At 40.4% G+C, this 22,747-nt stretch overlaps 2 protein-coding genes and 1 long non-coding RNA gene across 3 annotated transcripts; 2 read left to right on the top strand and 1 right to left on the bottom strand.

The window, feature by feature from the left end:
- Nucleotides 1-991: 991 nt before the first annotated feature.
- On the top strand, nucleotides 992-3,805 carry LOC308304088 (glioma pathogenesis-related protein 1-like; the record flags this gene model as incomplete). Its single annotated transcript, XM_080748647.1, has 4 exons — nucleotides 992-1,171; nucleotides 1,932-2,174; nucleotides 2,328-2,443; nucleotides 3,640-3,805. The coding sequence occupies 4 exons, from the start codon at nucleotides 992-994 to the stop codon at nucleotides 3,803-3,805; spliced, it is 705 nt and encodes a 234-aa protein (XP_080604773.1).
- A 1,436-nt stretch (nucleotides 3,806-5,241) lies between these two features.
- On the top strand, nucleotides 5,242-8,276 carry LOC308304087 (glioma pathogenesis-related protein 1-like; the record flags this gene model as incomplete). The annotated part of the gene is made up of 3 exons (XM_080748646.1): nucleotides 5,242-5,304; nucleotides 6,186-6,341; nucleotides 8,160-8,276. 3 exons carry the CDS (start codon nucleotides 5,242-5,244, stop codon nucleotides 8,274-8,276), a joined length of 336 nt encoding a protein of 111 aa, XP_080604772.1.
- Nucleotides 8,277-16,933: 8,657 nt separating this feature from the next.
- On the bottom strand, nucleotides 16,934-22,075 carry LOC308305087. Its single transcript, XR_013963083.1, has 4 exons — nucleotides 21,821-22,075; nucleotides 19,452-19,548; nucleotides 18,502-18,617; nucleotides 16,934-17,639 (listed from the first exon to the last, which is right to left on the bottom strand). It is a non-coding gene; the product is annotated as an uncharacterized lncRNA (long non-coding RNA).
- Nucleotides 22,076-22,747: the final 672 nt, after the last annotated feature.

Below are 22,747 nucleotides of genomic sequence, written 5' to 3'. Positions count from 1 at the left end.
AAATGGGTTAAACCTATGGATGCACTCCAAACTGAACTGTCATCCACTGATCGTCATTCATTATAAAAGCCTGTCAATTGTACTATTTGTCAGAGAGACATTGGATTGGATTTTCTGTACTGTTGCCTCGTCTGTTTCTATCAATACAGTAATCTACAAATATAGGCCTACTCTGGGCAGTCTCTTGTTTTATTTCTTTGTACCATGAGAATAAGATTTGAGTGTTTTTAATTATTCAAATATATCTACATCTATCTTTTTATGTTTTCTTCATAAATTAAAGCCCAACTTTAAACTTCGTCGCATGACTGTGTCATGCAAAACACGCCACATTTGCGACACACTGTAGCAATGTGGCGACCAGCAGACATGCCCATATTAGTACATTTAGTAGTAACAAGAACTTGTGACTAAATAATAACTACCTTTCAGGATCCAGTCACCAGTCCAGACCTTAAAGGAGTAGTTCACCCCCAAAATGACTTTTTTCTATTGATTACTCATGCCATGGAGACTTGAGTTCAATAATATTTTTTTTTGTGTTTGTCGCATTCCTAAGACAAAAATGTAATTATAGTAAATTTGCCCCCATTGATGGGGACCCAAATGCATTCGGGTCCCCATCCGGAATCAATGGGGGTACATTTATTGTAATCTAATTTTTGTCTTAGGAATGCGACAAATACAAAAAAATATTATTGAACTCAAGTCTCCATGGCCTGAGTAATCAATAGGAAAAAAGGCCCAGAACACAGAAAATAGCATAGGATTGTCATAACTAAATTATAGAGATTATTTTGTAGACCTATCAGGAAGGTATCACGAAGATATTGCCACAGAAGTGTCATCATGCTCTTCCCTTTGAGGGTGTATTGTAACTTCCTGTTGTTGTAAAATAACACAAAAAGGAAGTGCCTGTGACAGTCTAGAGCATGCATTAATCTTTCAGTCATCACACGTCAGTGAGGATTCTGAGTGATCGTTGTAAAAAATGGATCGGTTGCTGTTTGCAGGGATTTTGATGTTATCCTCCCTTCTTGTTGAGGTTTCTGGGCAGCGTTCAGCCTCACTGCCAGCAATCACTGATGAAACCTTCATTAATGATTGTGTGGACGCACACAATAAGGCACGGTCATCAGTCCAGCCACCTGCAAGTGACATGCTGCATATGGTAAGCATGATATCAAAACGATGGTCATTTTTGACAGGCAAATGCAGATGATGGAGTAATATGAAGTAAGTGTTGGTCATGTTCAAGTCTCACTGTTACTGCTGAGAAGGCATGAATAACCATTAAACCCTAACTACCCACAAAAAGTAAGGACACTTAACTTCTGTCCATTATATTCTTTAATAATACCAATTTGTATTGTGTTTTATATAATAGTGCATTGTATCTTATAGCTTATCTTATCTTTTATCATTATTATTAGTCACCTTTACAACAAGGTACAGTTTGTAAGCATCGGGCATTCATGGAATGAGCAGCACAGCTAAACGTGCGGGTAACAGCCCCCCCAAAATGTACCAAAATGGACTGCAATACTGTTCTACTGGCATTCACTCTTTTTTCTTCTTTTCTTTATTACTGTAGGGGAGTGCTATCATTCAATGCACCAACCAACAAAGGTGACCAACAGAACATTATTGCAGGCCATTTTGACAATTTTGGCTGTGTTGCTCTTTCCACAAATGCCCAATGCTTACAAGTTAATACATTTCCTTACTTTTTGTGGGTAGTATACTTTGTTACCCAGGCGGGGAACTTAGTCCTCTCCTTTTTGCCCAACTACACCAATCGTCTTTGCCGCAAATAGCTAATCTTTTTGCCAAATGTTCACCTATTATAACATGCCCAGTATAGGGACATTAGCGTTCAATAGACACGTGATATGTTGATCTGCAGCTGTTTGATTTGTATGTTCCTCAAGACATGGGATGAAGGCCTGGCCATCACCGCAAGGGCCTGGGCGAGGAACTGTGAATTCGAACACAGCCCCAAGCCCAGTCGAGTGCATCCTGACTTCTCCTCTGTGGGAGAGAACATATGGACAGGCTACCCCCCCTCCAGCTTTGGAACCAAAAGTGCCATAGGCTCATGGGACGATGAAAAGGAATATTACACTTACACCACAATGGCATGTGCTAAACCTCCCTGCGGCCACTATACACAGGTATATCTCCACTTGCTAAAAAGACTATACAGGGTATGCCAGTTATTGTTTGTAGTTCAGGGTTAATTTTTTTGTCTCTAATGAGGAAGAGAACCTGATGATTACAACATAATTGGTTTTCTTTGTTCAACAAGGTATTTCTTCTGTCCCTAGGTTGTATGGGCAAGCAGCTACAAGGTTGGCTGTGCAGTCCAGCACTGCCCAAATGGTGTCAAATATTTTGCAGATTATGAAGACGGTGCCATTTTTGTCTGCAACTATGGCCCAGGGTGAGTTGAAATATACTTACAAAATGTGGTGGAATTTCACCAAGTATGGCCTACCACAATATAATAAGGAAGCTGACTTAAACATGATAATTCAATATAGTACTAATATTTAATTATCATTTTGAGTAGGCTACGCAAAAAAAAACTCCTTGCTAGGGGCAATATCTCTAATATCTACTGTATTAGGTAGGTCTAATATGCATGATCTCAACAACAATCAACGTCCAATTAACTACCGTACTTAAACCCAATATACTTGGTTGACCAGGGTCCACAAGGGTCTAACTTTAGCCTACTGTTTTCTCCTTCATACACATCATGGACTTACTCCCCCCTAAACCTAACGCAAGATCTCTCAGATCCTCAGACAAGGGCCTTCTGAAGGTCCCCGTGACGAACCTTAAGACAAAGGGAGACCGGGCTTTTGCAGTGGTGGCTCCTACTCTGTGGAATGCCCTACCTTTGGTATTAAAAAATGCTATGTCAGTCGACAGTTTTAAACGCTTGCTGAAAACACATCTGTTTCAACTACATTTTATTTCTTGAAGTTTTACTGGTCTTATCTGTTGGGTCATTGTTTTTTGCACTTTTCCTTTATTTTCTTGCTTTTTCCGTTGTTTGCATTTTACACTGTTGTGTTTTAGGTTGACCTTGTTTTACTTGTTGTTGTTGTTTAATGTTTTTATTGTCTCCACTGTAAAGCACTTTGTACCATTGTTTCGAAAGGTGCTATATAAATTACATTTACTTACTTACTTACTTCTACTAATCTCAACGTGACATGTTGTGAGCTTGTAGATTTGCTATTTTCACAGAATATTCACCTATTACGACATGCTAGAGTTCCCCATTTGGTTAAAAAAATCTGCAGCAGAATCTGTGTTGAAAGTTTAGGGTTCATGATAAACTGAGGGGTTGTTTGTCGAATCTCGTCTCACATTGAATCAATGAAAACAGACATCTTGTCTGTCACAAACTTCACACAAAAATACAGGAACACACACACACACACACACACACACACACACACACACACACACACACACACACACACACACACACACACACACACACACACACACACACTATTATGATTTTGTTCCTTTCAAATAAATACCCATAGGCATAGCTTTCATTCTGGATTTTATTTTAAAATAGTAAGAAGAAAAGTAATTTAGTTTATGCTTCCTCTACAGGGGCAACTATCTGGGACAACGACCATATACCGAGGACACTACCCTGACTTCTTGTGGCACCTCCTGTCTGGCTGTCCTGAGCATCAGACCACTGGCTCTACTCTGTACTTTCGCCGCTGCCTACACCGTGAAGCACGTTTACCCCGACATCTTCTGCTACGAGTAGCTGACGTTTTAACATGTCGCTGGATTTTGTGAACACCATTAAATGGTCAATGGTGCATTTATATAGCGCCTTCATCCAAGGCGTTTTACAGAGATTGTGCATTACATTCACCCATTCACACACACATTCACACACGGATGGCAGAGGAAACCATGCAAGGCACCAACCTGCTCACCGGGAGCAACTAGGGGTTCAGAGTCTTGCTCAAGGACTCTTCCACACTAAGTCTGGGGGAGCCCGGGATCGAACTGGGAAACCTCCATGTTCTAAGATGGTTTCTCTACTTGAGCCACTGCTGTCCCTTTATTAAAACCCTTTAAGACCTGGAAAGCATCTGTGTTACTTTAATCATTATTATTTTATACTTTGGCTATTCAAAAAGTAAGCCATTTACCATGAGAGGGAGTGGGTTGTTGGCTGATTGCAAATCAGCCAACAACCCACGACCCTCAAATGGTAAATTGCTTTTCTACCACTTCTACCATATAAATGAAAGAAAACACAGTTGTAACTTGCAAGGTTATTTAGTTATACAACTGCAACACAACAGTGGGCGGGGTCCATGAGCCAACTCAAGGTTGTTGACTGATTTACCACTGTTTTATCAGAATCCAGTATCTGAACATGTGCTGATTTACCACTGTTTTATCAGAATCCAGTATCTGAACATGGTGGTAGAATAGCAGATATACAAGCTCATAGCGTGGCACTCTTGTAGCTTGTAGAAACGGAAACGAGACCACAAGGGCTTTTTTGGGGTGTTCCTTTTAGGCAGGGTGTTTTTTTTTTGACTGTGCTTGTGCTGTGCTACATTTCTTGTTTGACTGTACTTGTACTGTTCCACATTTTTGTCAAATAAAATATTCAATCAATCAATCACATCCATAAATTAAAGGCCTACTGACTGTGTAATGCAAAATACGCTATATTGCGACACACTGTGGCAATGTGGCGACCAGCAGACATGCCCAGATTTAGTACATTTAGTAGTAACAAGAGCTTGTGACTAGATAATAACTACCTTTCATGATCCAGTCACCAGACCTTGACATTAACTTTAGGCCCAGAACACAGGAAATAGCATACGATTGTCATAACTAAATTGTCATGATTGAATATAGATTATTTTCTAGACCTATCAGGAAGGTATCACGAAGATATCGCCACAGAAGTGTCATCATATGCTCTTCCCTTTGAGGGTGTATTGTAACTTCCTGTTGTTGTAAAATAAGACAAAAAGGAAGTGGCTGTGACAGAGAGCATAATAATATGCATTAATCTTTCAGTCATCACACCTCTGTGAAGATTCTGAGTGATCGTTGTAAAGAGGAATCGGCTGCTGTTTGCATGGATTTTGATGTTATCCTCCCTTCTTGTTGAGGTTTCTGAGCAGCGTTCAGCCTCACTGCCAGCAATCACTGATGAAACATTCATTAATGATTGTGTGGATGCACACAATAAGGCGCCTCCAGCCACCTGCAAGTGACATGCTGCATATGGTAAGCATGATATCAAAACGATGGTTGTTTTTGACAGCAGACATTTTGACAGGCAAATGCAGATGATGGAGTAATATGAAGTAAGTGTTGGTCATGTTCAAGTCTCACTGTTACTGCTGAGCCAGCATGAATAACCAGTAAAACCCTAATTATCCACAAAAAGTAAGGACGCTTAACTTATGTCCATTATATTCTTTAATAATACCAATTTGTATTGTGTTTTATATAATTGTATCTTATAGCTTATATTATCTTTTATCATTATTATTAGTCACCTTTATAACAAGGTACAGTTTGTAAGTATTGGGCATTCGTGGAATGGTAACAGCCCCCCCAAAATGTACCAAAATGGCCTGCGATACTGTTCTACTGGCATTCACTCTCGTTTTGGGCTCCGCTTCACTGACAGAGTTTAAAATGAACAAAGTGTAAAAATGGCCAATATGTGTTTTTCTTTTCTTTATTACTGTGGGAGATTGCAATCATTCAATGTGCCAAGCAACAAAGGGGGGGGGGGGGGGGGGGCACTACCCACACGTTTGGCTGTGTTGCCCATTCCACAAATGCCTGATGCTTACAAACTGTACCTTATTGTAATGATGACTAATCAACGATAATAATTATATAAAACACAAGAGATATAAATGACCAAAATTCAGTTTCCTTACTTTTTGTGGGTAGTATACTTTGTTACCCAGGCGGGGTCCCCCTATACTTAGTCCTCCCCTTGTTGCCCCCTTCACCAAATTGTCTTTGCCGCAAATAGCTAATCTTTCTTGCAGAATGTTCACCTATTATAACATGCCCAGTATAGGGACATTAGGGTTCAATAGACATGTGATATGTTGATCTGCAGCTGTTTGATTTGTATGTTCCTCAAGACATGGGATGAAGGCCTGGCCATCACCGCAAGGGCCTGGGCGAGGAACTGTGAATTCAGACACAGTCCCAAGCCCAGTCGAGTGCATCCTGTTTTCTCCTCTGTGGGAGAGAACATATGGGCAGGCTACCGCCCCTCCAGCTTTGGAACCAAGAGTGCAATAGACTTATTTGTCAATGAAAAGAAATATTATACTTACAAGACAATGGCATGTGCTAGAGCTCCCTGCGGCCACTATACACTATCCACTATACGACTATAGGCTATATATTTTTTGTAGTTCAGTGTTAAAATCTATGAGTCTTTATTATTAAATTAGTGAACCTGATGATCACAACATATTTGTAGAGGTGAACCGATTGATCGGTTCCGATATCAGATCGGCCGATCAAGGCCATATCGGTTTTGATCGGTGTTTCCATAATTGGATCAAAGCGAGCCGATCAAGGGATTGAAGCAAAAGGGACGTTGACGTTCGATTCACGTGCGCGTTGTGCATGCGTGCTTCTGACGAAGGAGAGCTCTGTTCTCTCTTCTCTTGTGTGTGTGTGTGTGTGTGTGTGTGTGTGTGTGTGTGTGTGTGTGTGTGTGTGTGTGTGTGTGTGTGTGTGTGTGTGTGTGTGTGTGTGTGTGTGTGTGTGTGTGTGTGCGTGCGTGCGTGCGTGCGGCTCCATGTTCACTTCTGTCTGTGAGCCACTTAATCCCCCCCCTCCTCCCACACCACACACAGACATGCACCGAAGAAAGGGGGACAGAGTGAGATGAAAGTTGTTTGTTTTAAACATATTGGATACACCATTGGAATAGTAGCCTACTTCTACCTTTGTAGGTGTTGACTTCTCAAAGTAAAATCCACGATTTGAGTGATCAGATGAATGCGTTTTCAGCTGTGTTGGGTTAACGAGGCTCCGCTCGTGTCTCTCTCTCTCTCTCTCTCTTTGGGTTAACGAGGCTCCGCTCGTGTCTCTCTCTCTCTCTCTCTCTCTCTCTCTCTCTCTTTGGGTTAACGAGGCTCCGCTCGTCTCTCTCTCTCTCTCTCTCTCTCTCTCTCTCTCTCTCTCTCTGCGACGTGAGAGAAGAGAGAGAGGCTGTAACGTTGATGTTAAACTTAATTCCAAAAAACATAATTCCAAAGTCATTGGAGGACAACAGTTGGAGGTAGTTGTTGTCGATCTAAGGATAACGTTTGTAGTTCCCTTATATAGTTTAAAACAGTCATTTCCACAGGTGCTAACCGTTAGCACTAGATGTAAGGAGGATGACGCGTTGCCATTTAGTTTCTGCGACAGAAACAAGCAAACAGGTCTATAAAAAGTGTTGCCATATCCTGTTTTTTCCAGCAAACAGGTCTATAAAAATAAAAAACTGGGAAGGTCAGTCAAACAGAAATGTTGTTGTCTGATATTGTTTAAGAACAGTGGTTCTCAAACATTTTCATGCCAAGAGCAAGGACCCCAAATATGTATATAGTGTACAGAAAATCTTAAGGGCCTATTTGGCCTATTATTGTTGCTATTAACCATTATAGCCAAATAACCTTGAAAATAATGAAGGATAGACAATATTGCCACTGTCTTTATGAGAAAACCTTTTTGTTTTGTTTTTCTTGAGGAGGAATTTTCCTAGGACTAAAATGATTTACGATAATATATCATATTGAGAATCGAATCAAATCATGACCTTAAAATATAAAGTTGAATTGAATTAATATATACAATGTCAATGTTGTGTAAGAGGAATCATTAAATATATAAATGCTCCGACAGTGACACAATAGAAGAATTTATGGATTTCACGCTGTGATCGATCGGTAATATCGGTGGTAATATCGGTGCTTTGATCGATCGGTAATATCGGTATCGGCAGATATTGATTCCAGCTGATCGGTGATCGGTATCGGCCCCAAAAAACCTGATCGGTGCATCTCTACATATTTGGTCTTCTTTGTTCAACAAGGTGTTTCTTCTGTCCCTAGGTTGTATGGGCAAGCAGCTACAAGGTTGGCTGCGCAGTCCAGAACTGCCCAGATGGTGTCAAATATACAAATTATAAAGACGGTGCCGTTTTTGTCTGCAACTATGCCACAACGTGAGTTGAAATAATGCTTACAAAATGTTCACCAATTAGCCTACCACAATAATAAGGAAGCTGACTTCAAAATGATAATTCAATAACAAATAGGCCAAAAATGTGTTTTTCCAAAATCGTCCTGATGGTGGCGCTAGATGGGACAGATGCGTTTTGATTACATGACTGTAGAGATACTGTGCAATTTGCGTGATTTTAGGGCAAAATCTGTAGGAGCAGTGTCCAAAAATGTCTTTGAGAAAATCGGCCTGATGGTGGCGCTATATGGGACAGATCCATGTTGATGAGATGAGTGTAGACATACTGTGTACCGATTTGCGTGATTTTAGGCCAAAATGTGTAGGAGCAGTGGCCAAAAATGTGTTTTTTCAAAATCGTCCTGATGGTGGCGCTAGATGGGACAGATGCGTTTTGATTACATGACTGTAGAGATACTGTGTAGCGATTTGCGTGATTTTAGGGCAAAATCTGTAGGAGCAGTGTCCAAAAATGTGTTCGAAAAAATCGGCCAGATGGTGGCGCTATATGTGACAGATCCATGTTGATGACATGAGTGTAGACATACTGTGTAGCGATTTGCGTGATTTTAGGGCAAAATCTGTAGGAGCAGTGTCCAAAAAAGTGTTTTAAAAAATCGGCCTGAAGGTGGCGCTAAATGGGACAGATCCATGTTGATGAGATGAGTGTAGACATACTGTGTACAGATTTGCGTGATTTTAGGGCAAAATCTGTAGGAGCAGTGTCCAAAAATGTGTTCGAAAAAATTGGCCTGATGGTGGCGCTATATGGGATGTTGATGACATGAGTGTAGAAATACTGTGTAGCGATTTGCGTGATTTTAGGGCAAAATCTGTAGGAGCAGTGTCCAAAAAAGTGTTTTAAAAAATCGGCCTGAAGGTGGCGCTAAATGGGACAGATCCATGTTGATGAGATGAGTGTAGACATACTGTGTACAGATTTGCGTGATTTTAGGGCAAAATCTGTAGGAGCAGTGTCCAAAAATGTGTTCGAAAAAATTGGCCTGATGGTGGCGCTATATGGGATGTTGATGACATGAGTGTAGAAATACTGTGTAGCGATTTGCGTGGTGTTGTCCATTTTTTGAGGGAACAAAGGCCTAATACCAGGGCAGGAAGGCCATCAAATAAAACAAGATGTTTGTCCATTGAAACAATTAAGTGAATTTAAGGGTTAAGGATGATTCTGCATTTAATATGTAGACTATCTGCAGTATTACATTAACTATGGTATTTACAATCTGATCCATGCTCAGCCCTGCACCAATCAAAGTTACTGGATTGGTTTAAAGACGAGGACTCAGGGGAGTTAAGAACTCAGAATCTCAACAAAAGACACTGGTGTCTACTAGGCCTGTCCTCTAAAAATCGACGAATCGACGCGTCGTTTTAAGCCCCGCGAATCGACGCCAATTGTTTGAGTCGAAGCGAAAATATATATATTTTTTATATCACCAGTTAGCCTACTGCGGTGCACTGCTGGACTGGTGTCATGTACTTCCAATGAGAAGTAGCAATTGGCGAACAGTTATTTATTGTCTCGCACCAGCGTAGGGGTGAAAGTGAGACAGAACGGCCAGAACGGTTCAGAACCGCCGCTTCGTTAAAACATTCGGAGCCGGGGACGGTGTTCCGTTAAGAGGAGGAGGCACGCTGTCAAAATCCCATATTAAATAACCTCCTGCCACAGCACAAACGCACGTCCACGAAGTAAACACTCTTCCAAAGTCAAATTAACATACACAAGTGTAGGCTACAAGTTACATTTTCTAATTAAAGTGCTTCTGAATTGTTCCAGTGTTGTAATCCATGATGAATGATTGTGTTTCGCTGTGTTTGCGTCCATGACATGTCCACACTTCTGGCTCTAGCGGGAGCTGTGCCTCCACCTTTTTATGATCCGTTTCTGAAAATAATCCGTTCTCGACACTGACTCATTACTCTGTCAGTGCTCTGTGTCCCGCGACTGCGGACTGGATCCCATCGTTCATTTAAAAGAGCCGTTCAAGAGAGCGGAATCGTTCGCGAATGTCTCATCTCTACTGCACGCTGCCGAGAGACGGGGCAGAGTTGAAACAGCGGAGATGTTTTATTTGTTTTAACGGTGTGTTATAACTCTATGGTTGTACACTGCTATGCAGATAACATTTGTGCTCGCGCACCGATATCACCGAAAACACAGTGTATTCAATTAATCTCTTAATGTATTATTGTATTATGTTGACGTGGTTTAAAGCAACACTTTTTATTTATTTTATTTTATACAAAGTAGACTATAAAACGATTCGTACACAGCCCTAGTGTCTACATGACAAGAAAGAGAACAATGTACTGGTGTCTACATATTGACAAGAAAGAAACAGAGGAGAAAGTGGTACAGTCAGCAGAGGCATTAAGGCCACTGTGGCCTCAGGGCATGCCATTTGTTTTTAGGGGCACAAGGCCCTGGTATAGAGCATTAACAAATTCATCCACCAGGGGCATTGACAACTCATTCTTATGACTTCCTATCTAGCCAAGCTTTATAAACTATATATTTCTTAAAGAGAAAACAATAAAAAAATAAAAATAAGCGAATATTCGACCTCAGTGAACAACGTTGAATAGTGATTTTGATATTCGAATATTTGGTGATTGCCCTAGTGTGTGTGTGTGTGTGTGTGTGTGTGTGTGTGTGTGTGTGTGTGTGTGTGTGTGTGTGTGTGTGTGTGTGTGTGTGTGTCTTACCCAGGAAGGTGTTGGCACAGCCTGGCATCCCGATGTGACACAACCACCCTGCCACCTGCTCCGGCCCCCACTGGTCCAATGACACCATGCTGCTACTACTGGTTCTATGTTCACTGCTTCTATGCTGCTTCCACTGGTGCCATAGTGGTTCTGTTCACTGGAACATCAACAAGCAAGATACAGGTAGGGATGGGACGATATGAAAATGACATATCATGATTATTGTGACAACAGAAATCGTGATTTACGATATTATTGCAATAATCAAAATCCATTATCCTGGGGCGGAACATTTGCCAAAAAATAGCAGACACACGGGCGCCTACAAATTCATGCCCACAATTGAGACAGCGGCCCCTCTTCGGGTAAGGGAGAACGGTGCCCTGCAAGCCAGTCCATAGAAAGTCATTGCAATTCACCTGTGGTTAGCCTAATATTAAAATAATCCTACAGGAACTGAAGACTATATTGATTTAAATAAAAATATGTTTCCAAATGTATGGACTGACTCTGCCAACATGTCTTCTTGTTTTCTAAATACATGATGTGTGTCACATTTAATTTGCCACTTGAATGGATTACCCAGAATGTTAACAGAGCAGAGTGGAAACGACAGACACAGAACCCGTCGCTTTTCAGTGACATCACTGTCTTTATTGCTATGCATTTACCAGCGCCCACTTTGAAGTTTGAATATCCCGACTTTTTCAACTACTGACTGTACAGAGTGAATTCTCCAGGTTAGTATTAACCAAAAAATAACTTGCAAGACTACGTTTGAAAGAAGCAAGATGCCACAATGTCCCAAAATAAATAGCCTAATTATACATGAGACGAGCATATCTGGGTATTGTAAACCTCAAGGGATGCGTCCATGACGTGTGTACCATGCGACCACTTAAACTTAGATTTTCCAATGCTAGCACGTTTGACTCACTGATGAAGTATATTAAAGTATATTGCAGGTAGTGTATCAAGATGACAGATATGCCACTTTAAAAAGTCCAAATCAAACTCATGGGAAACTTTATTAGAACACAAAAGAAATAGCTACGGCCTCAGTAGTCAACCACTGAAATTATTTTTATTTCACGATGCCTCTCATTGGGATTGCATTGGCAGCTGCAGTGCACCGTTCATCCTTACTTGAAGTGGGGCCGCTGTCACAATAGGGGGCGTGAATTTGTAGGAGCCTGTGTGTCTCTATAGCCCCTTTTCGACTGCAGTTTTAGCACCACACCACACCACACTACACCACACCGCACCACATAAAAATATCTACATTTTCCATTACACAAAAGTACCCCTATCGGTAAGAAACAAATTGACCCTTTTAACTGTGATTATAATACATAATAAATTTGTATTACAACTATCCTAATTATAATGCACTACAATGGATTATAACTGTGATTATAATACATTATAAAGTATTAATGTATTACTATGATAAATATAATATACTATAATAGATTATAATAGTGGTTATAACACAATAGAATCTATTATCATGTATTACAACTATATCCTGGTGGTCAAAATGAAAAGTCAGTGAGTGATCAGTCATTATGAAGTGTTTGGCCCCTTTTGGCCTAGCTCAGACCTACTCTAGAGTGGATACTTTTTAGTACCCCGTTTAGTACCACCTTCACACCACTCTACCCAGGTCCTTGTAGTGGAAAACCTGGCACAAGTGGGCGGTGTGGTGTGGAGTGGTGTGGAGTCGGGCCAGTGGAAAAAGGGCTTATAAGGGGCCTTTTCCACCGGCAAAGAACCGGTTCCAGAACCAGTGCCGGTTCAACTTTCTTGGGAACCTTGGTTCGTTCTTGGGAACCGGCTTGCGTTTCCACCAGATTGAACCAAGGATTTTGTGGTTCCGGTTTCTTTGGTTCTTGGTGGAAAAGCACACCTCTGGTTCATCCCATAGGCGGGAGAAAGAACCGGAACCGGTTCTTTGCCAGTGGAAAAGGCCCCTAAGAGCATTCCTGAGGCCAGCGGGACACACCTCATGGCGCACTCTGCTGGCGCACAGGTAGGCCATGTGTGTGCACAAGGCGGTATGGTCTACTTGTGCACAAGGGGCCTCGACAGAGTGCAGTTCTAGTTTCCATTGATTTTTCAGGCCAATTTTGAAATAATAATAATAAATACACATTATAATTCAGATAATTATCGTTTCATATCCATTTAAAAGGTTCTGTCATAAAACGTATTTAGTCAGATATCTTCACTCAATGTTTGGTTTGACTGAGAATATCTGAGTACTTCTCCTACCAGTAACGTTAAATCCAGTGGTGTAAAGTGAACATTACACATTTACTTAAGTACAGTACAGTTTTGAGGTATTGGTAGCCTACTTTGAGTATTTCCAATGTTCAGTAGGCTACTTTTACTTCTACTCCACTACATACACTTTTTCTTGAGTAACAAATATGAGTACTTTTTTCCACCACTGCGTTACAGTAACTTTACACCCCCTCCCCCCTCCTCTCTGTGTTGAAGCACTACCGTTAAAAATAAAGAACCACGTGGTTTCAAACAAACACACACACACGTTGTGACGCACGCACTAAACTGCACACCGAGTCAACACAGCTAACACACACTCACTTTACAGATGTACACAACTCACCACACACTGATAAATCCATATTCCGTCACGCGGCGGTTTCTTCACAGAAGAAAGTTGAACACACTCTACTACAGGTGGGGGCGGAGCCACGTGGCCCACGCTGCAGCAGCAACCCTTTCGGTGGACTGTGGGTAATGGAGTTCACATTTGACTACAAACCGCCCCAGTGGATTGTGGGTCATGGTGTTCACACGGTTGACACGTTGGGACCAGGTTGGGACTACAAACCCAGGCACCCGAACCATGTTGTGATTCCTGTGTGCCATCTAGTGGACACCGAGTGGAACGAATTCCTGCCTGAAATGTCCCTTTCTCCTCTGTAAATCTAGCCAGGGGCCCTCTGGGCCCTGGGTACTTTAACTATTGAAAAATAGCAGATCTACAAGCTCACAGCGCTGCGCTGCAAGCTTGTAGATCTGCAATTCTTTTGAAAAATCTTGGAATTTGTGCTTTGAATATTTCAAATCCCTCTACGTTTTTTTGTTTTTTGGGGAAAAAAATGTTTCTATGTCAGTGGAGCTTGTAGATCGGCTATTTTTGGCAAATAGGTTTGGTGTAGAGGTTAAAAAAACTTGGTTAAATGTCTGAAGAAAAAAAACACATTAACACGAGTCCAACTTAGATTGATGACAGTGCTGTCAAACAAGTCTATGAATCTATCTATGAAATCTATGGAAATCTGCAACACAATTTGATACAATGTGTCATGGGGGTCCCTGCTTCATCTCTCTCTCTCTCTCTCTCTCAACTAAGGGGTCCTTGGCCTGAAAACATTGAAGGCCCCTGTCCTAGAGCCATCCTTATGTTGTGTCCCCAAGCAGGACCAATTATCTGGAGAAAATACATTTTAACACACATTAGGTTAGTAGTATGTTTTGCTCACAAAACATACAACACCTATTAAGCGAGATGGCATATGAGATTGTTTACAACAATGGTGATGCATTATGACAGAATGATTTATGCAATGTGATTTCTACACGGCTGCACAATTTTGAACATACATAGAAAATACTTTTCACATTAAATTTAGCACTGAAATGTATGCATTCCTTACGTTTCGGACACCTGGATGTGAAGAATAACAAATTAATCAACATAACAGATTTGTGAAAGTGACAAGTAACGCAATTGGTATTCAACTGATCTCACAGATTTGTCTGTAAGATAAAAATGTGGCCCTTTTAGACCGATTAGCACGAAATTACCATTCTATCTCCCTAAGGCCTCCGACTATCAGTATTACCACCAGGTCCATCTTCACATGGCAGTCTGTGATGTGAAGTACTGTGACTTTGTTGTTTGGACAAAGCTACCTGTAGTCATCAATCACATTCCCAGAGACGAGGAAATGCTGCAAGCAGCCCTGCCTAAAATACCTGAGACGAATAACAGTCTAATGCCTCATTCACACTACAGATATATAGTTGAACGTTTTGCTTGGTAATTCAATGTAATCTCAATGGAAACCAGCTTTAAAGATTTCAAAGCTTTGTTCTTTGTGTGTCCTGCATCTTTAAAGCTGGTTTTCATTGAGATTACATTGAATTACCAAGCAAAACGTTCAACTATATATCTGTAGTGTGAATGAGGCATAAGTCCGTATTTTAACATTTTGGATAAAGATGTTTTTTTGATTTACCAGACTGTAAACCACAAACTAGAAGTTTTAAATCTCTTAAAGTCTTAATGTTCTCCCCTCTCATTTTGTTGAATTAGATTTTTTGACTTACCTCATATATATTAGGAATTATAAGACATAATACTTATGGAAAGTGGAAGAACAGTATATCTCCAGCAGTTTGTGGAACAACAGTCTAAGTCCGTACAAGCAATATTCATCAGACAAAGGGAGCAGATAACATTAAAACCGACAATTAAACAAAATGAGGGGGGATTGCATTAACAATTTAACAGAATACAAATGACTAGTTTGTGGTTTACAGTCTGGTAAATCCAAAAATATATATATTCAAAAAAATTCAAATATGGACTTATACTGTTATTCGTCTCAGGTACTCAATTTATTTTTCTTCAAACAACACGTTTTGCCAGAGTTGTTAACACATAGCATGGATCCACTCACTGCAACACCTTCTGTCTGCACTGTAACAGGCCAAGCTTTGGCAAAATGATTAGCTGTGACAAATGCAAAGGTTGTTACCATTACACAATGTGTACAAATAAAAAGAAGACCTGCGAAATGGCAATGTGAACAGTGTAAAAAGACAAAATGTGTGTTTTATTAACCCATTTAGGCCTAGAATTATTGAACGCTTTGACCAGTGAAAAATAGCAGATAGCAGATTACAGCGCGGCACAGAGTGCCGCGCTGCGAGCTTGTAGATCTGCTGTTTGAAAAAGTCGTGAAAATGTGTGCAAATCTTTGACTTTAAAGTGAACATTTGTAACTCAAATTTTGCTTCTGGGGGGGGGGGGGGGGGGGGGGGGGTCCCTGGAACGAAATATTTTGAGATGGGGGTCCGTGGCCAAATACATATCACTTTGGGGGTCCTTCACATGAAAAAGTTTGAGAACCACTGATATAGTAGTCTCTCAAGAACAGACTAACTGAGCTCCAGTTAAGTGAAAAGGACCTTTTCTTTGACGATGGCTAGAAGCCAGATTGCTGACATAGAAACATAGGTTTTTCAAATAAAAAACCTTTGAAGGATTCAAAAGACACTTATAGAATCCGATCAAAATTGAAATTTTCACAATTTTTCAAAAATAGCAGATCGACAAGCTCGCAGCGTGGCACTCGGTGCTGCGCTGTGAGCTTGTATATCTGCTATTTTTCAATAGTTAAAGCATAAATAATGATACACAATAATGTGTACCCGTTCTGAATGGGTAATTCGAAGTAGGCCTACACTCCGTAACTCTAAATGTACAATGTTTAATTCACCCGAAAGGGGGGGAAAATAAGAGAAAAAGAATGAGTTGTAGTTTCATGTTATTTATTCATCTTCTAGGAACTACACTCTTACAAAGATTTGTTAACGCTCCACATACAATTACCATATCATCTAAGAGATCAGCCTGAGTGACTGGAATAACAGTTGACAGAATTTTGAATGTTTTCCATCTACCTATTACTCTTTCAATGTGTGTTCTAACATTAGACAACTGCCCTGATGTATCGACTTCTTGAGCAGAGAGCTGCTTCTTACCCGTGGTAAAATGATGGATTTTAAGGGTGGCACCGTGTACAGCAAGTTCGTCTCTAATAGCAAACCCACGATCAGCTAGAATTTCATCGTTTTGTTCGAGAAGTTTTAAAAATCCAGATTTTACTGTCATTTGTCTGTCAGAAGTTTGGCCACCCATGCCTGGCGACAGAAAAGAAATGGATCCTGCCGGTGACATCCCTACCAAATATTTTATAGTGTTATGGTGTTTATAATTTGACCATGATTGAGCCCTTGAAGTTAAATTTGACGGTCTGTGAATAAAAATCTCTGTACAGTCAATGATGCACCTGGCGTGTTTATACTTGGGTTTAAAACATTTTGGCATGGTTTTTAATACCACATGCTTACTTGGCCACGTGATGTGAATTTTTAAACCTTACTCATAACAGGGAGCCAACCTCTGAATATTTTGGATATGTCACATTCTGTAACATTGAATCGAAATGCAAGATCCTTGTCGCTGAGACCCAATCTGAGCTTCATTAAAATAACCAACAGATGATCCTCCAGGCTCTTGGAGGCCCGGACAACCGCAACATAAGCTTTACATTTTAGGACCAACCACTCAAAAATAACACTGGTTAGACCTGTGAAGAACAGAACACTTGCCGCTTTGCTTTTGATTGAGCTGTAGGAAAACTCAGTGTTTCTCAGTTTTTCTTTTAGTTGCTCATTTTCAGCTTTTAGTTTGTTGATGTCCGAGCGTAGGTTGACACACTCTGCAGAAGGCTGGGTGAACTTGAGTTGGAGATCATCATCGATGAAAATAGGCCATTCCTCCTTTGGGACTGTGGCTTCTGAAAGAGAAGAGTAGGGATGGGACGATATGCGATATTATTGTTTATCGTGATAAAAAACACTCATGATAATCGTATCGTGGAGATTTCATTCATTGTGATATTGTCCTCCGTCATGCACTGGGATCAATTCACCTTTTATTTGCTTAGCTGCATATCCAATACCACTTCACTACCCTCACCCTCTATAATTGGTAAAAGGTTCTTAAAATATACGTAGTTCATAGTCTTTTTTTTCACTCTCTATCGTCTTTGCCAAAAAATAACCGATCTACAAGCTCACAACGTTGAGACGCGTTGTAAGCTTGTAGATCTGCTATTTTTTGGCAAATGTTCTGCCCCAGGATAATGGATATTGATTGTCGCGATAATATCGTAAATCGCGATTTCTTTTGTCACAATAATCGTGATATGACATTTTCATATCGTCCCATCTCTAGAGAAGAGCAGCAATTACAGTGGTTAAACACTTACAGTAGCTACTAGCTGGCTGCATAGCATGAGCCTGTAGGTCTGCTATGTTTGGAAAGTAATGCACATTTACATTACATGAAGCTTATGAAGATGAAGTTTACAAAGCAAACTAAACATTAACATGAATCCAACATTAATAGGACAGATCAGGTGTAAACAAACACAAAAACAAGAATTTTCCCAACCATACAGTATCATGTCAGCAAGCATCATGGTCAGTATCGTGTCACTATGTGGCCATCTATGAACTATTTGAAAACATTGAATGTACAACACAATATGATACAGTACACAGTGGAGGTCCCTGCTTCATCTGTCTCTGCTAAGGGTTCCTTGGCCTGAAAACGCTGACGACCCCTGGACAAAAGTGTGTGGGGTTCTTAGTTACCAGTGCAAGGCTCCACAGAGGAATCCTCTTCTATGGGCCGCTGTGGATTAGGGTTATCACAGACCATCAGTGGTCTGTGATAAATAGGTTCACCATCCCTTCTTTTCCTCTCAAATCTGTTGAGAAGAGAGCTAACGCTTATTTTTCCTCATTTACATAATCCGACAAAAGATAATCATGCTTTGCTGTAACTTAATCCATTGAGGTACTGGAGAGCAAGAAAACCAAGCTCAAATAATGGTAATAGGCGGGGATATGTTAAAAAGTCCTGGAATAAATTCCTTACCAAAACATTTCTTCACCAATGTGTTTGTAAGGGTGTCTACTAGTAACACATCCCACAAAGACTGAAATTCAGTTTCTCTAGGAGAATCCGTTACAGCTGATGAAAGTTGGGCTCCCATTAAATTAACAATACAGAATAAAACACACCAAAATAAATATGCTTTAAGTAGCATGTGAGGGGTCAAACTAGGGGTTTTTCATGATTCTGAATCCATTGTAAGTTTTGCTCGAAAAACATTCCTTGGGCTAAAAACAACCCCATAAATCTATCGTTTAGTGATGAGTCATCACTTTTCACAGTTTTGTGGGAGCCTCCTTTACCCCAAGGAATGTTTTTTGTGCAAAACAAATGCTTGCAATGGATTCAGAATCATGAAAACCCCTTAGTTTGACCCCTCACATGCTACTACTAAAATAAGCATTTATTTTGGTGTGTTTTATCCTGGCTGTATAGTTAATTTAATGGGAGCCCAACTTTCATCAGCTGTAACGGATTCTCCTAAGGAAACTGAATTTCAGTCTTTGTGAGATGTCTTACTAGACACCTTTACAAACACATTGGTGACGCAAGTTTTTGGTAAGGAATTTATTCCAGGATATGACATTATTTCTGAAGATATTCCCGACTATAAATGAACATGCAAATGACATAATGGTCTGTTTACCTCTCAAGTTTGACTTTCGATTCGTTAGGGTCTTTGTTGGAGTGAGGGAAGATTGAAGGCACAAAGTCTAGACTGTAATAATCCATAGATACTGCTCCTATAAAAACAAAAACATTTGCTTTACAGACTGACTGTATGGTCTGTACAAAACATTAAGGAGGAAAGTTACATTTGTTTATAAGTAGGCCTATAAATATATCTGTGACAGAGAATCAAAGATAGTCTAATGATTAGACTCTAATCTATTTCAACATTTCTCACATTTCAGGGGACCCCCAAGGGTTCTTGAGGGAGTTCCAGGGGGTCCCCAGCCAAACAATAGTTAGGAACACCAAAAGGACCTTTATGGATCTGTAACGTTGAGAGCGTACAAATGAGGGAACCAAATGGATTTGGTACCATTTATCCACTAGTCTCAAGAGTTAAATTAACATTGATTTTACAATACATTGGGGTCTCAGAGATAGAAACACCATTAAATGGCGGTCCGTTGGCGATAATGCAAGTCAAACTGGGTGTCCTTGAAAATATTTTGGTTGGGAATCACTGTAGCTTCTCTTATGGGGGTCCCTGGCATATATTTTCAAATGGGGGTCCGTGGGCTAATAAGTGTCAATTTGGGGGTCCTTGACATGAAAAAGTTAGAGAACCACTGGCTTAATTCATTTACCTGGTTACACATCTCTATTCAGAAACGGGAGAGTGTTTTCTGCTGGTGATTCAGTCTGAGTGTATCAAAGGGTGCGTTCGTAAATGCGCCCCGTTTGTGGTTAGGGTTAGGGGTTATGGTTAGGTTTAGGCATAGTTTTACTGAGGTTAGGGTTAGGCATAGTTTTGCTGAGGTTAGGGTTAGGATTAGGGTTGGGTTAGCCGCAAATTGCAACACTAGATTTTTGTATAATCGGATGAATCTAGCCGCAAATTGCAACACTAGATTTTTTAATATTCGGATGAATCTAGGGTTGCAATACCTCCCATAGGGATCCAATGCATCAAAACGTTTTTTTGCTATCTGATTGTATTAAACGACTTCAAAATCACCAATATTGTGGCTCTATGGAAAGCTTGGAATTTACTCTTGCTATCTGCAAAGTTTTTGTTTCAGAAAAATCCACCGTAGAATTGTTAGGAGCTACTTTCTATCAAGAAATTGGCTTCGGTGATTATTTTTGTCTAAGTGCTGGAGTTTGGAAGTGCTTGTGGGAAGTCACTCAGCGGTCCTGTGTACCACCTGGTTCTAAATGTCACATAATGCAGGAGGCAGCGGGACGCTGCGTAAATAGAAGACGAGCGCTTCCGAAGTTCAACACTTAGAAAATAAAACATGTCTGCTCGGATTTCTTGACAGAAAATAAATCATAACAATTCTACGGTGGATTTCTCTGAAACAAACACTTTGCAGATAGCAAGAGTAAATTCCAAGCTTTCCATAGAGCCACAATATTGGTGAGTTTGAAGTCGTTTAATACAATCAGATAGCAAAAAAACGTTTTGATGCATTGGATCCCTATGGGAGGTATTGCAACCCTAGATTCATCAGAGTATAAAAAAATCTAGTGTTGCAATTTGCGGCTAGGATGAATCTAGGGTTGCAATACCTCCCATAGGGATCCAATGCATGATAACAGTTTTTTGCTATCTGATTGTATTAAACGACTTCAAACTCACCAATATTGTGGCTCTATGGAAAGCTTGGCATTTACTCTTGCTATCTGCAAAGTGTTTGTTTCTGAAAAATCCACCGTAGAATTGTTATGATTTCTTTTCTATCAAGAAATCCGAGCAGACATGTGTTGAACTTCGGAAGCGCTCGGTCTTCTATTACGCAGCGTCCCGCTGCCTCCTGCATTATGTGACATTCAGAACCAGCTGGTATACAGGACCGCTGATTGACTTCCCACAAGTGCTTCCAAACTCCAGCACTTAGAAAAAATAATCACCTGAAGCCAATTTCTTGATAGAAAGTAGCTCCTAACATGTCTACGGTGGATTTTTATGAAACAAACACTTTGCAGACAGCAAGAGTAAATGCCAAGCTTTCCATAGAGCCACAATATTGGTGAGTTTGAAGTCGTTTAATACAATCAGATAGCAAAAAACTGTTTTCATGCATTGGATCCCTATGGGAGGTATTGCAACCCTAGATTCATCCGATTATAAAAAATCTAGTGTTGCAATTTGCGGCTAGGCCCTGGGTTGGGTTTAGGCACTACACTGAGCACACACCCGGTGCGCATTTCCGAACGCACCCTTTGATACACTCGGACTGAAACACCAGCAGAAAACACCATCCCATTCAGAAACATTGCTATTCAGAAGATTGACTTCCCCATTTACCTGATATGAAATGCGCACTGCTCCCCATTTACCTGATATGAAATGCGCACTGCATAGTCGTGCATTCTTGATGAGATCCTCGCCCCATGGGTCTCTTCGGATTGCTTGCAGCCAAAGCCGTCGGCGATTCCTATTGTACGGAGTGTTATTTTTTGGTATCCGGTAAAACTTAAGATCTTTATTAAGCCGTTGTCGGTTGTGGCAGCCCACTGCACAACACGACGACATTATTAACAAGTTAACTGATTATCTTCTCCCAAACCGAGTCCAAACGGTCCAAACGCAGTCGAACTTATAGAGTTAGGTCGAACTCTGTCCAGCTCTGTTGTTGTGAGTCAGTTACTTCCGCATGGTGGGTTTACAATGGTTTATTGCTAGAGATGGGGCGTTCGCGAACGAATCGAGTCTTTCGAACGGTTCTTTGAAATGAACGATGGGATCCGGACGAGCCGTTCCTTTTGTAAATGAACATTGTGGGGAAAAAGTACAACAAACATTCTTTACGTAATTAAAAGTATCAATACTGCAATGTAGAAATACTCTGCCACAAGTAGAAGTTATTTGGAATTAAAATAATGTACTTGAGTAAAACTACAAAAGTATCGGTATCAAAATGCGCTTACAATACCAATAGTAGAAAATTGTTATTATGCAGAATGTCCCATTTCACAGTTTTTCCAATGTAGAAAATGTAGAAAAATAATTTGAAAATAGCAGATCTACAAGCTCACAATGCATCGCAAGACTCGCAACGTGACACAATGTGAACTTGTAGATCGGCTATTTTCAAATGCTGGAAATGTATATATGGCAGAAATGTATAGGGTTTAAGTAGCCTAATTTGTAATCATAATCAAAATCTACAAATTAACTAAAATGAGCCAGTCTTTTGAACAGCTCTTTGAAAGGAACGGATTCCAGAGATCCGACTCACTTCAAAGAACCATAAATCCCATCTC

The sequence above is a fragment of the Nannobrachium achirus genome (assembly GCF_963921795.1).
Source record: "Nannobrachium achirus genome assembly, chromosome: 19".
NCBI lineage: Eukaryota > Metazoa > Chordata > Actinopteri > Myctophiformes > Myctophidae > Nannobrachium > Nannobrachium achirus.
This window is presented reverse-complemented; position numbering and strand designations above follow the sequence as displayed.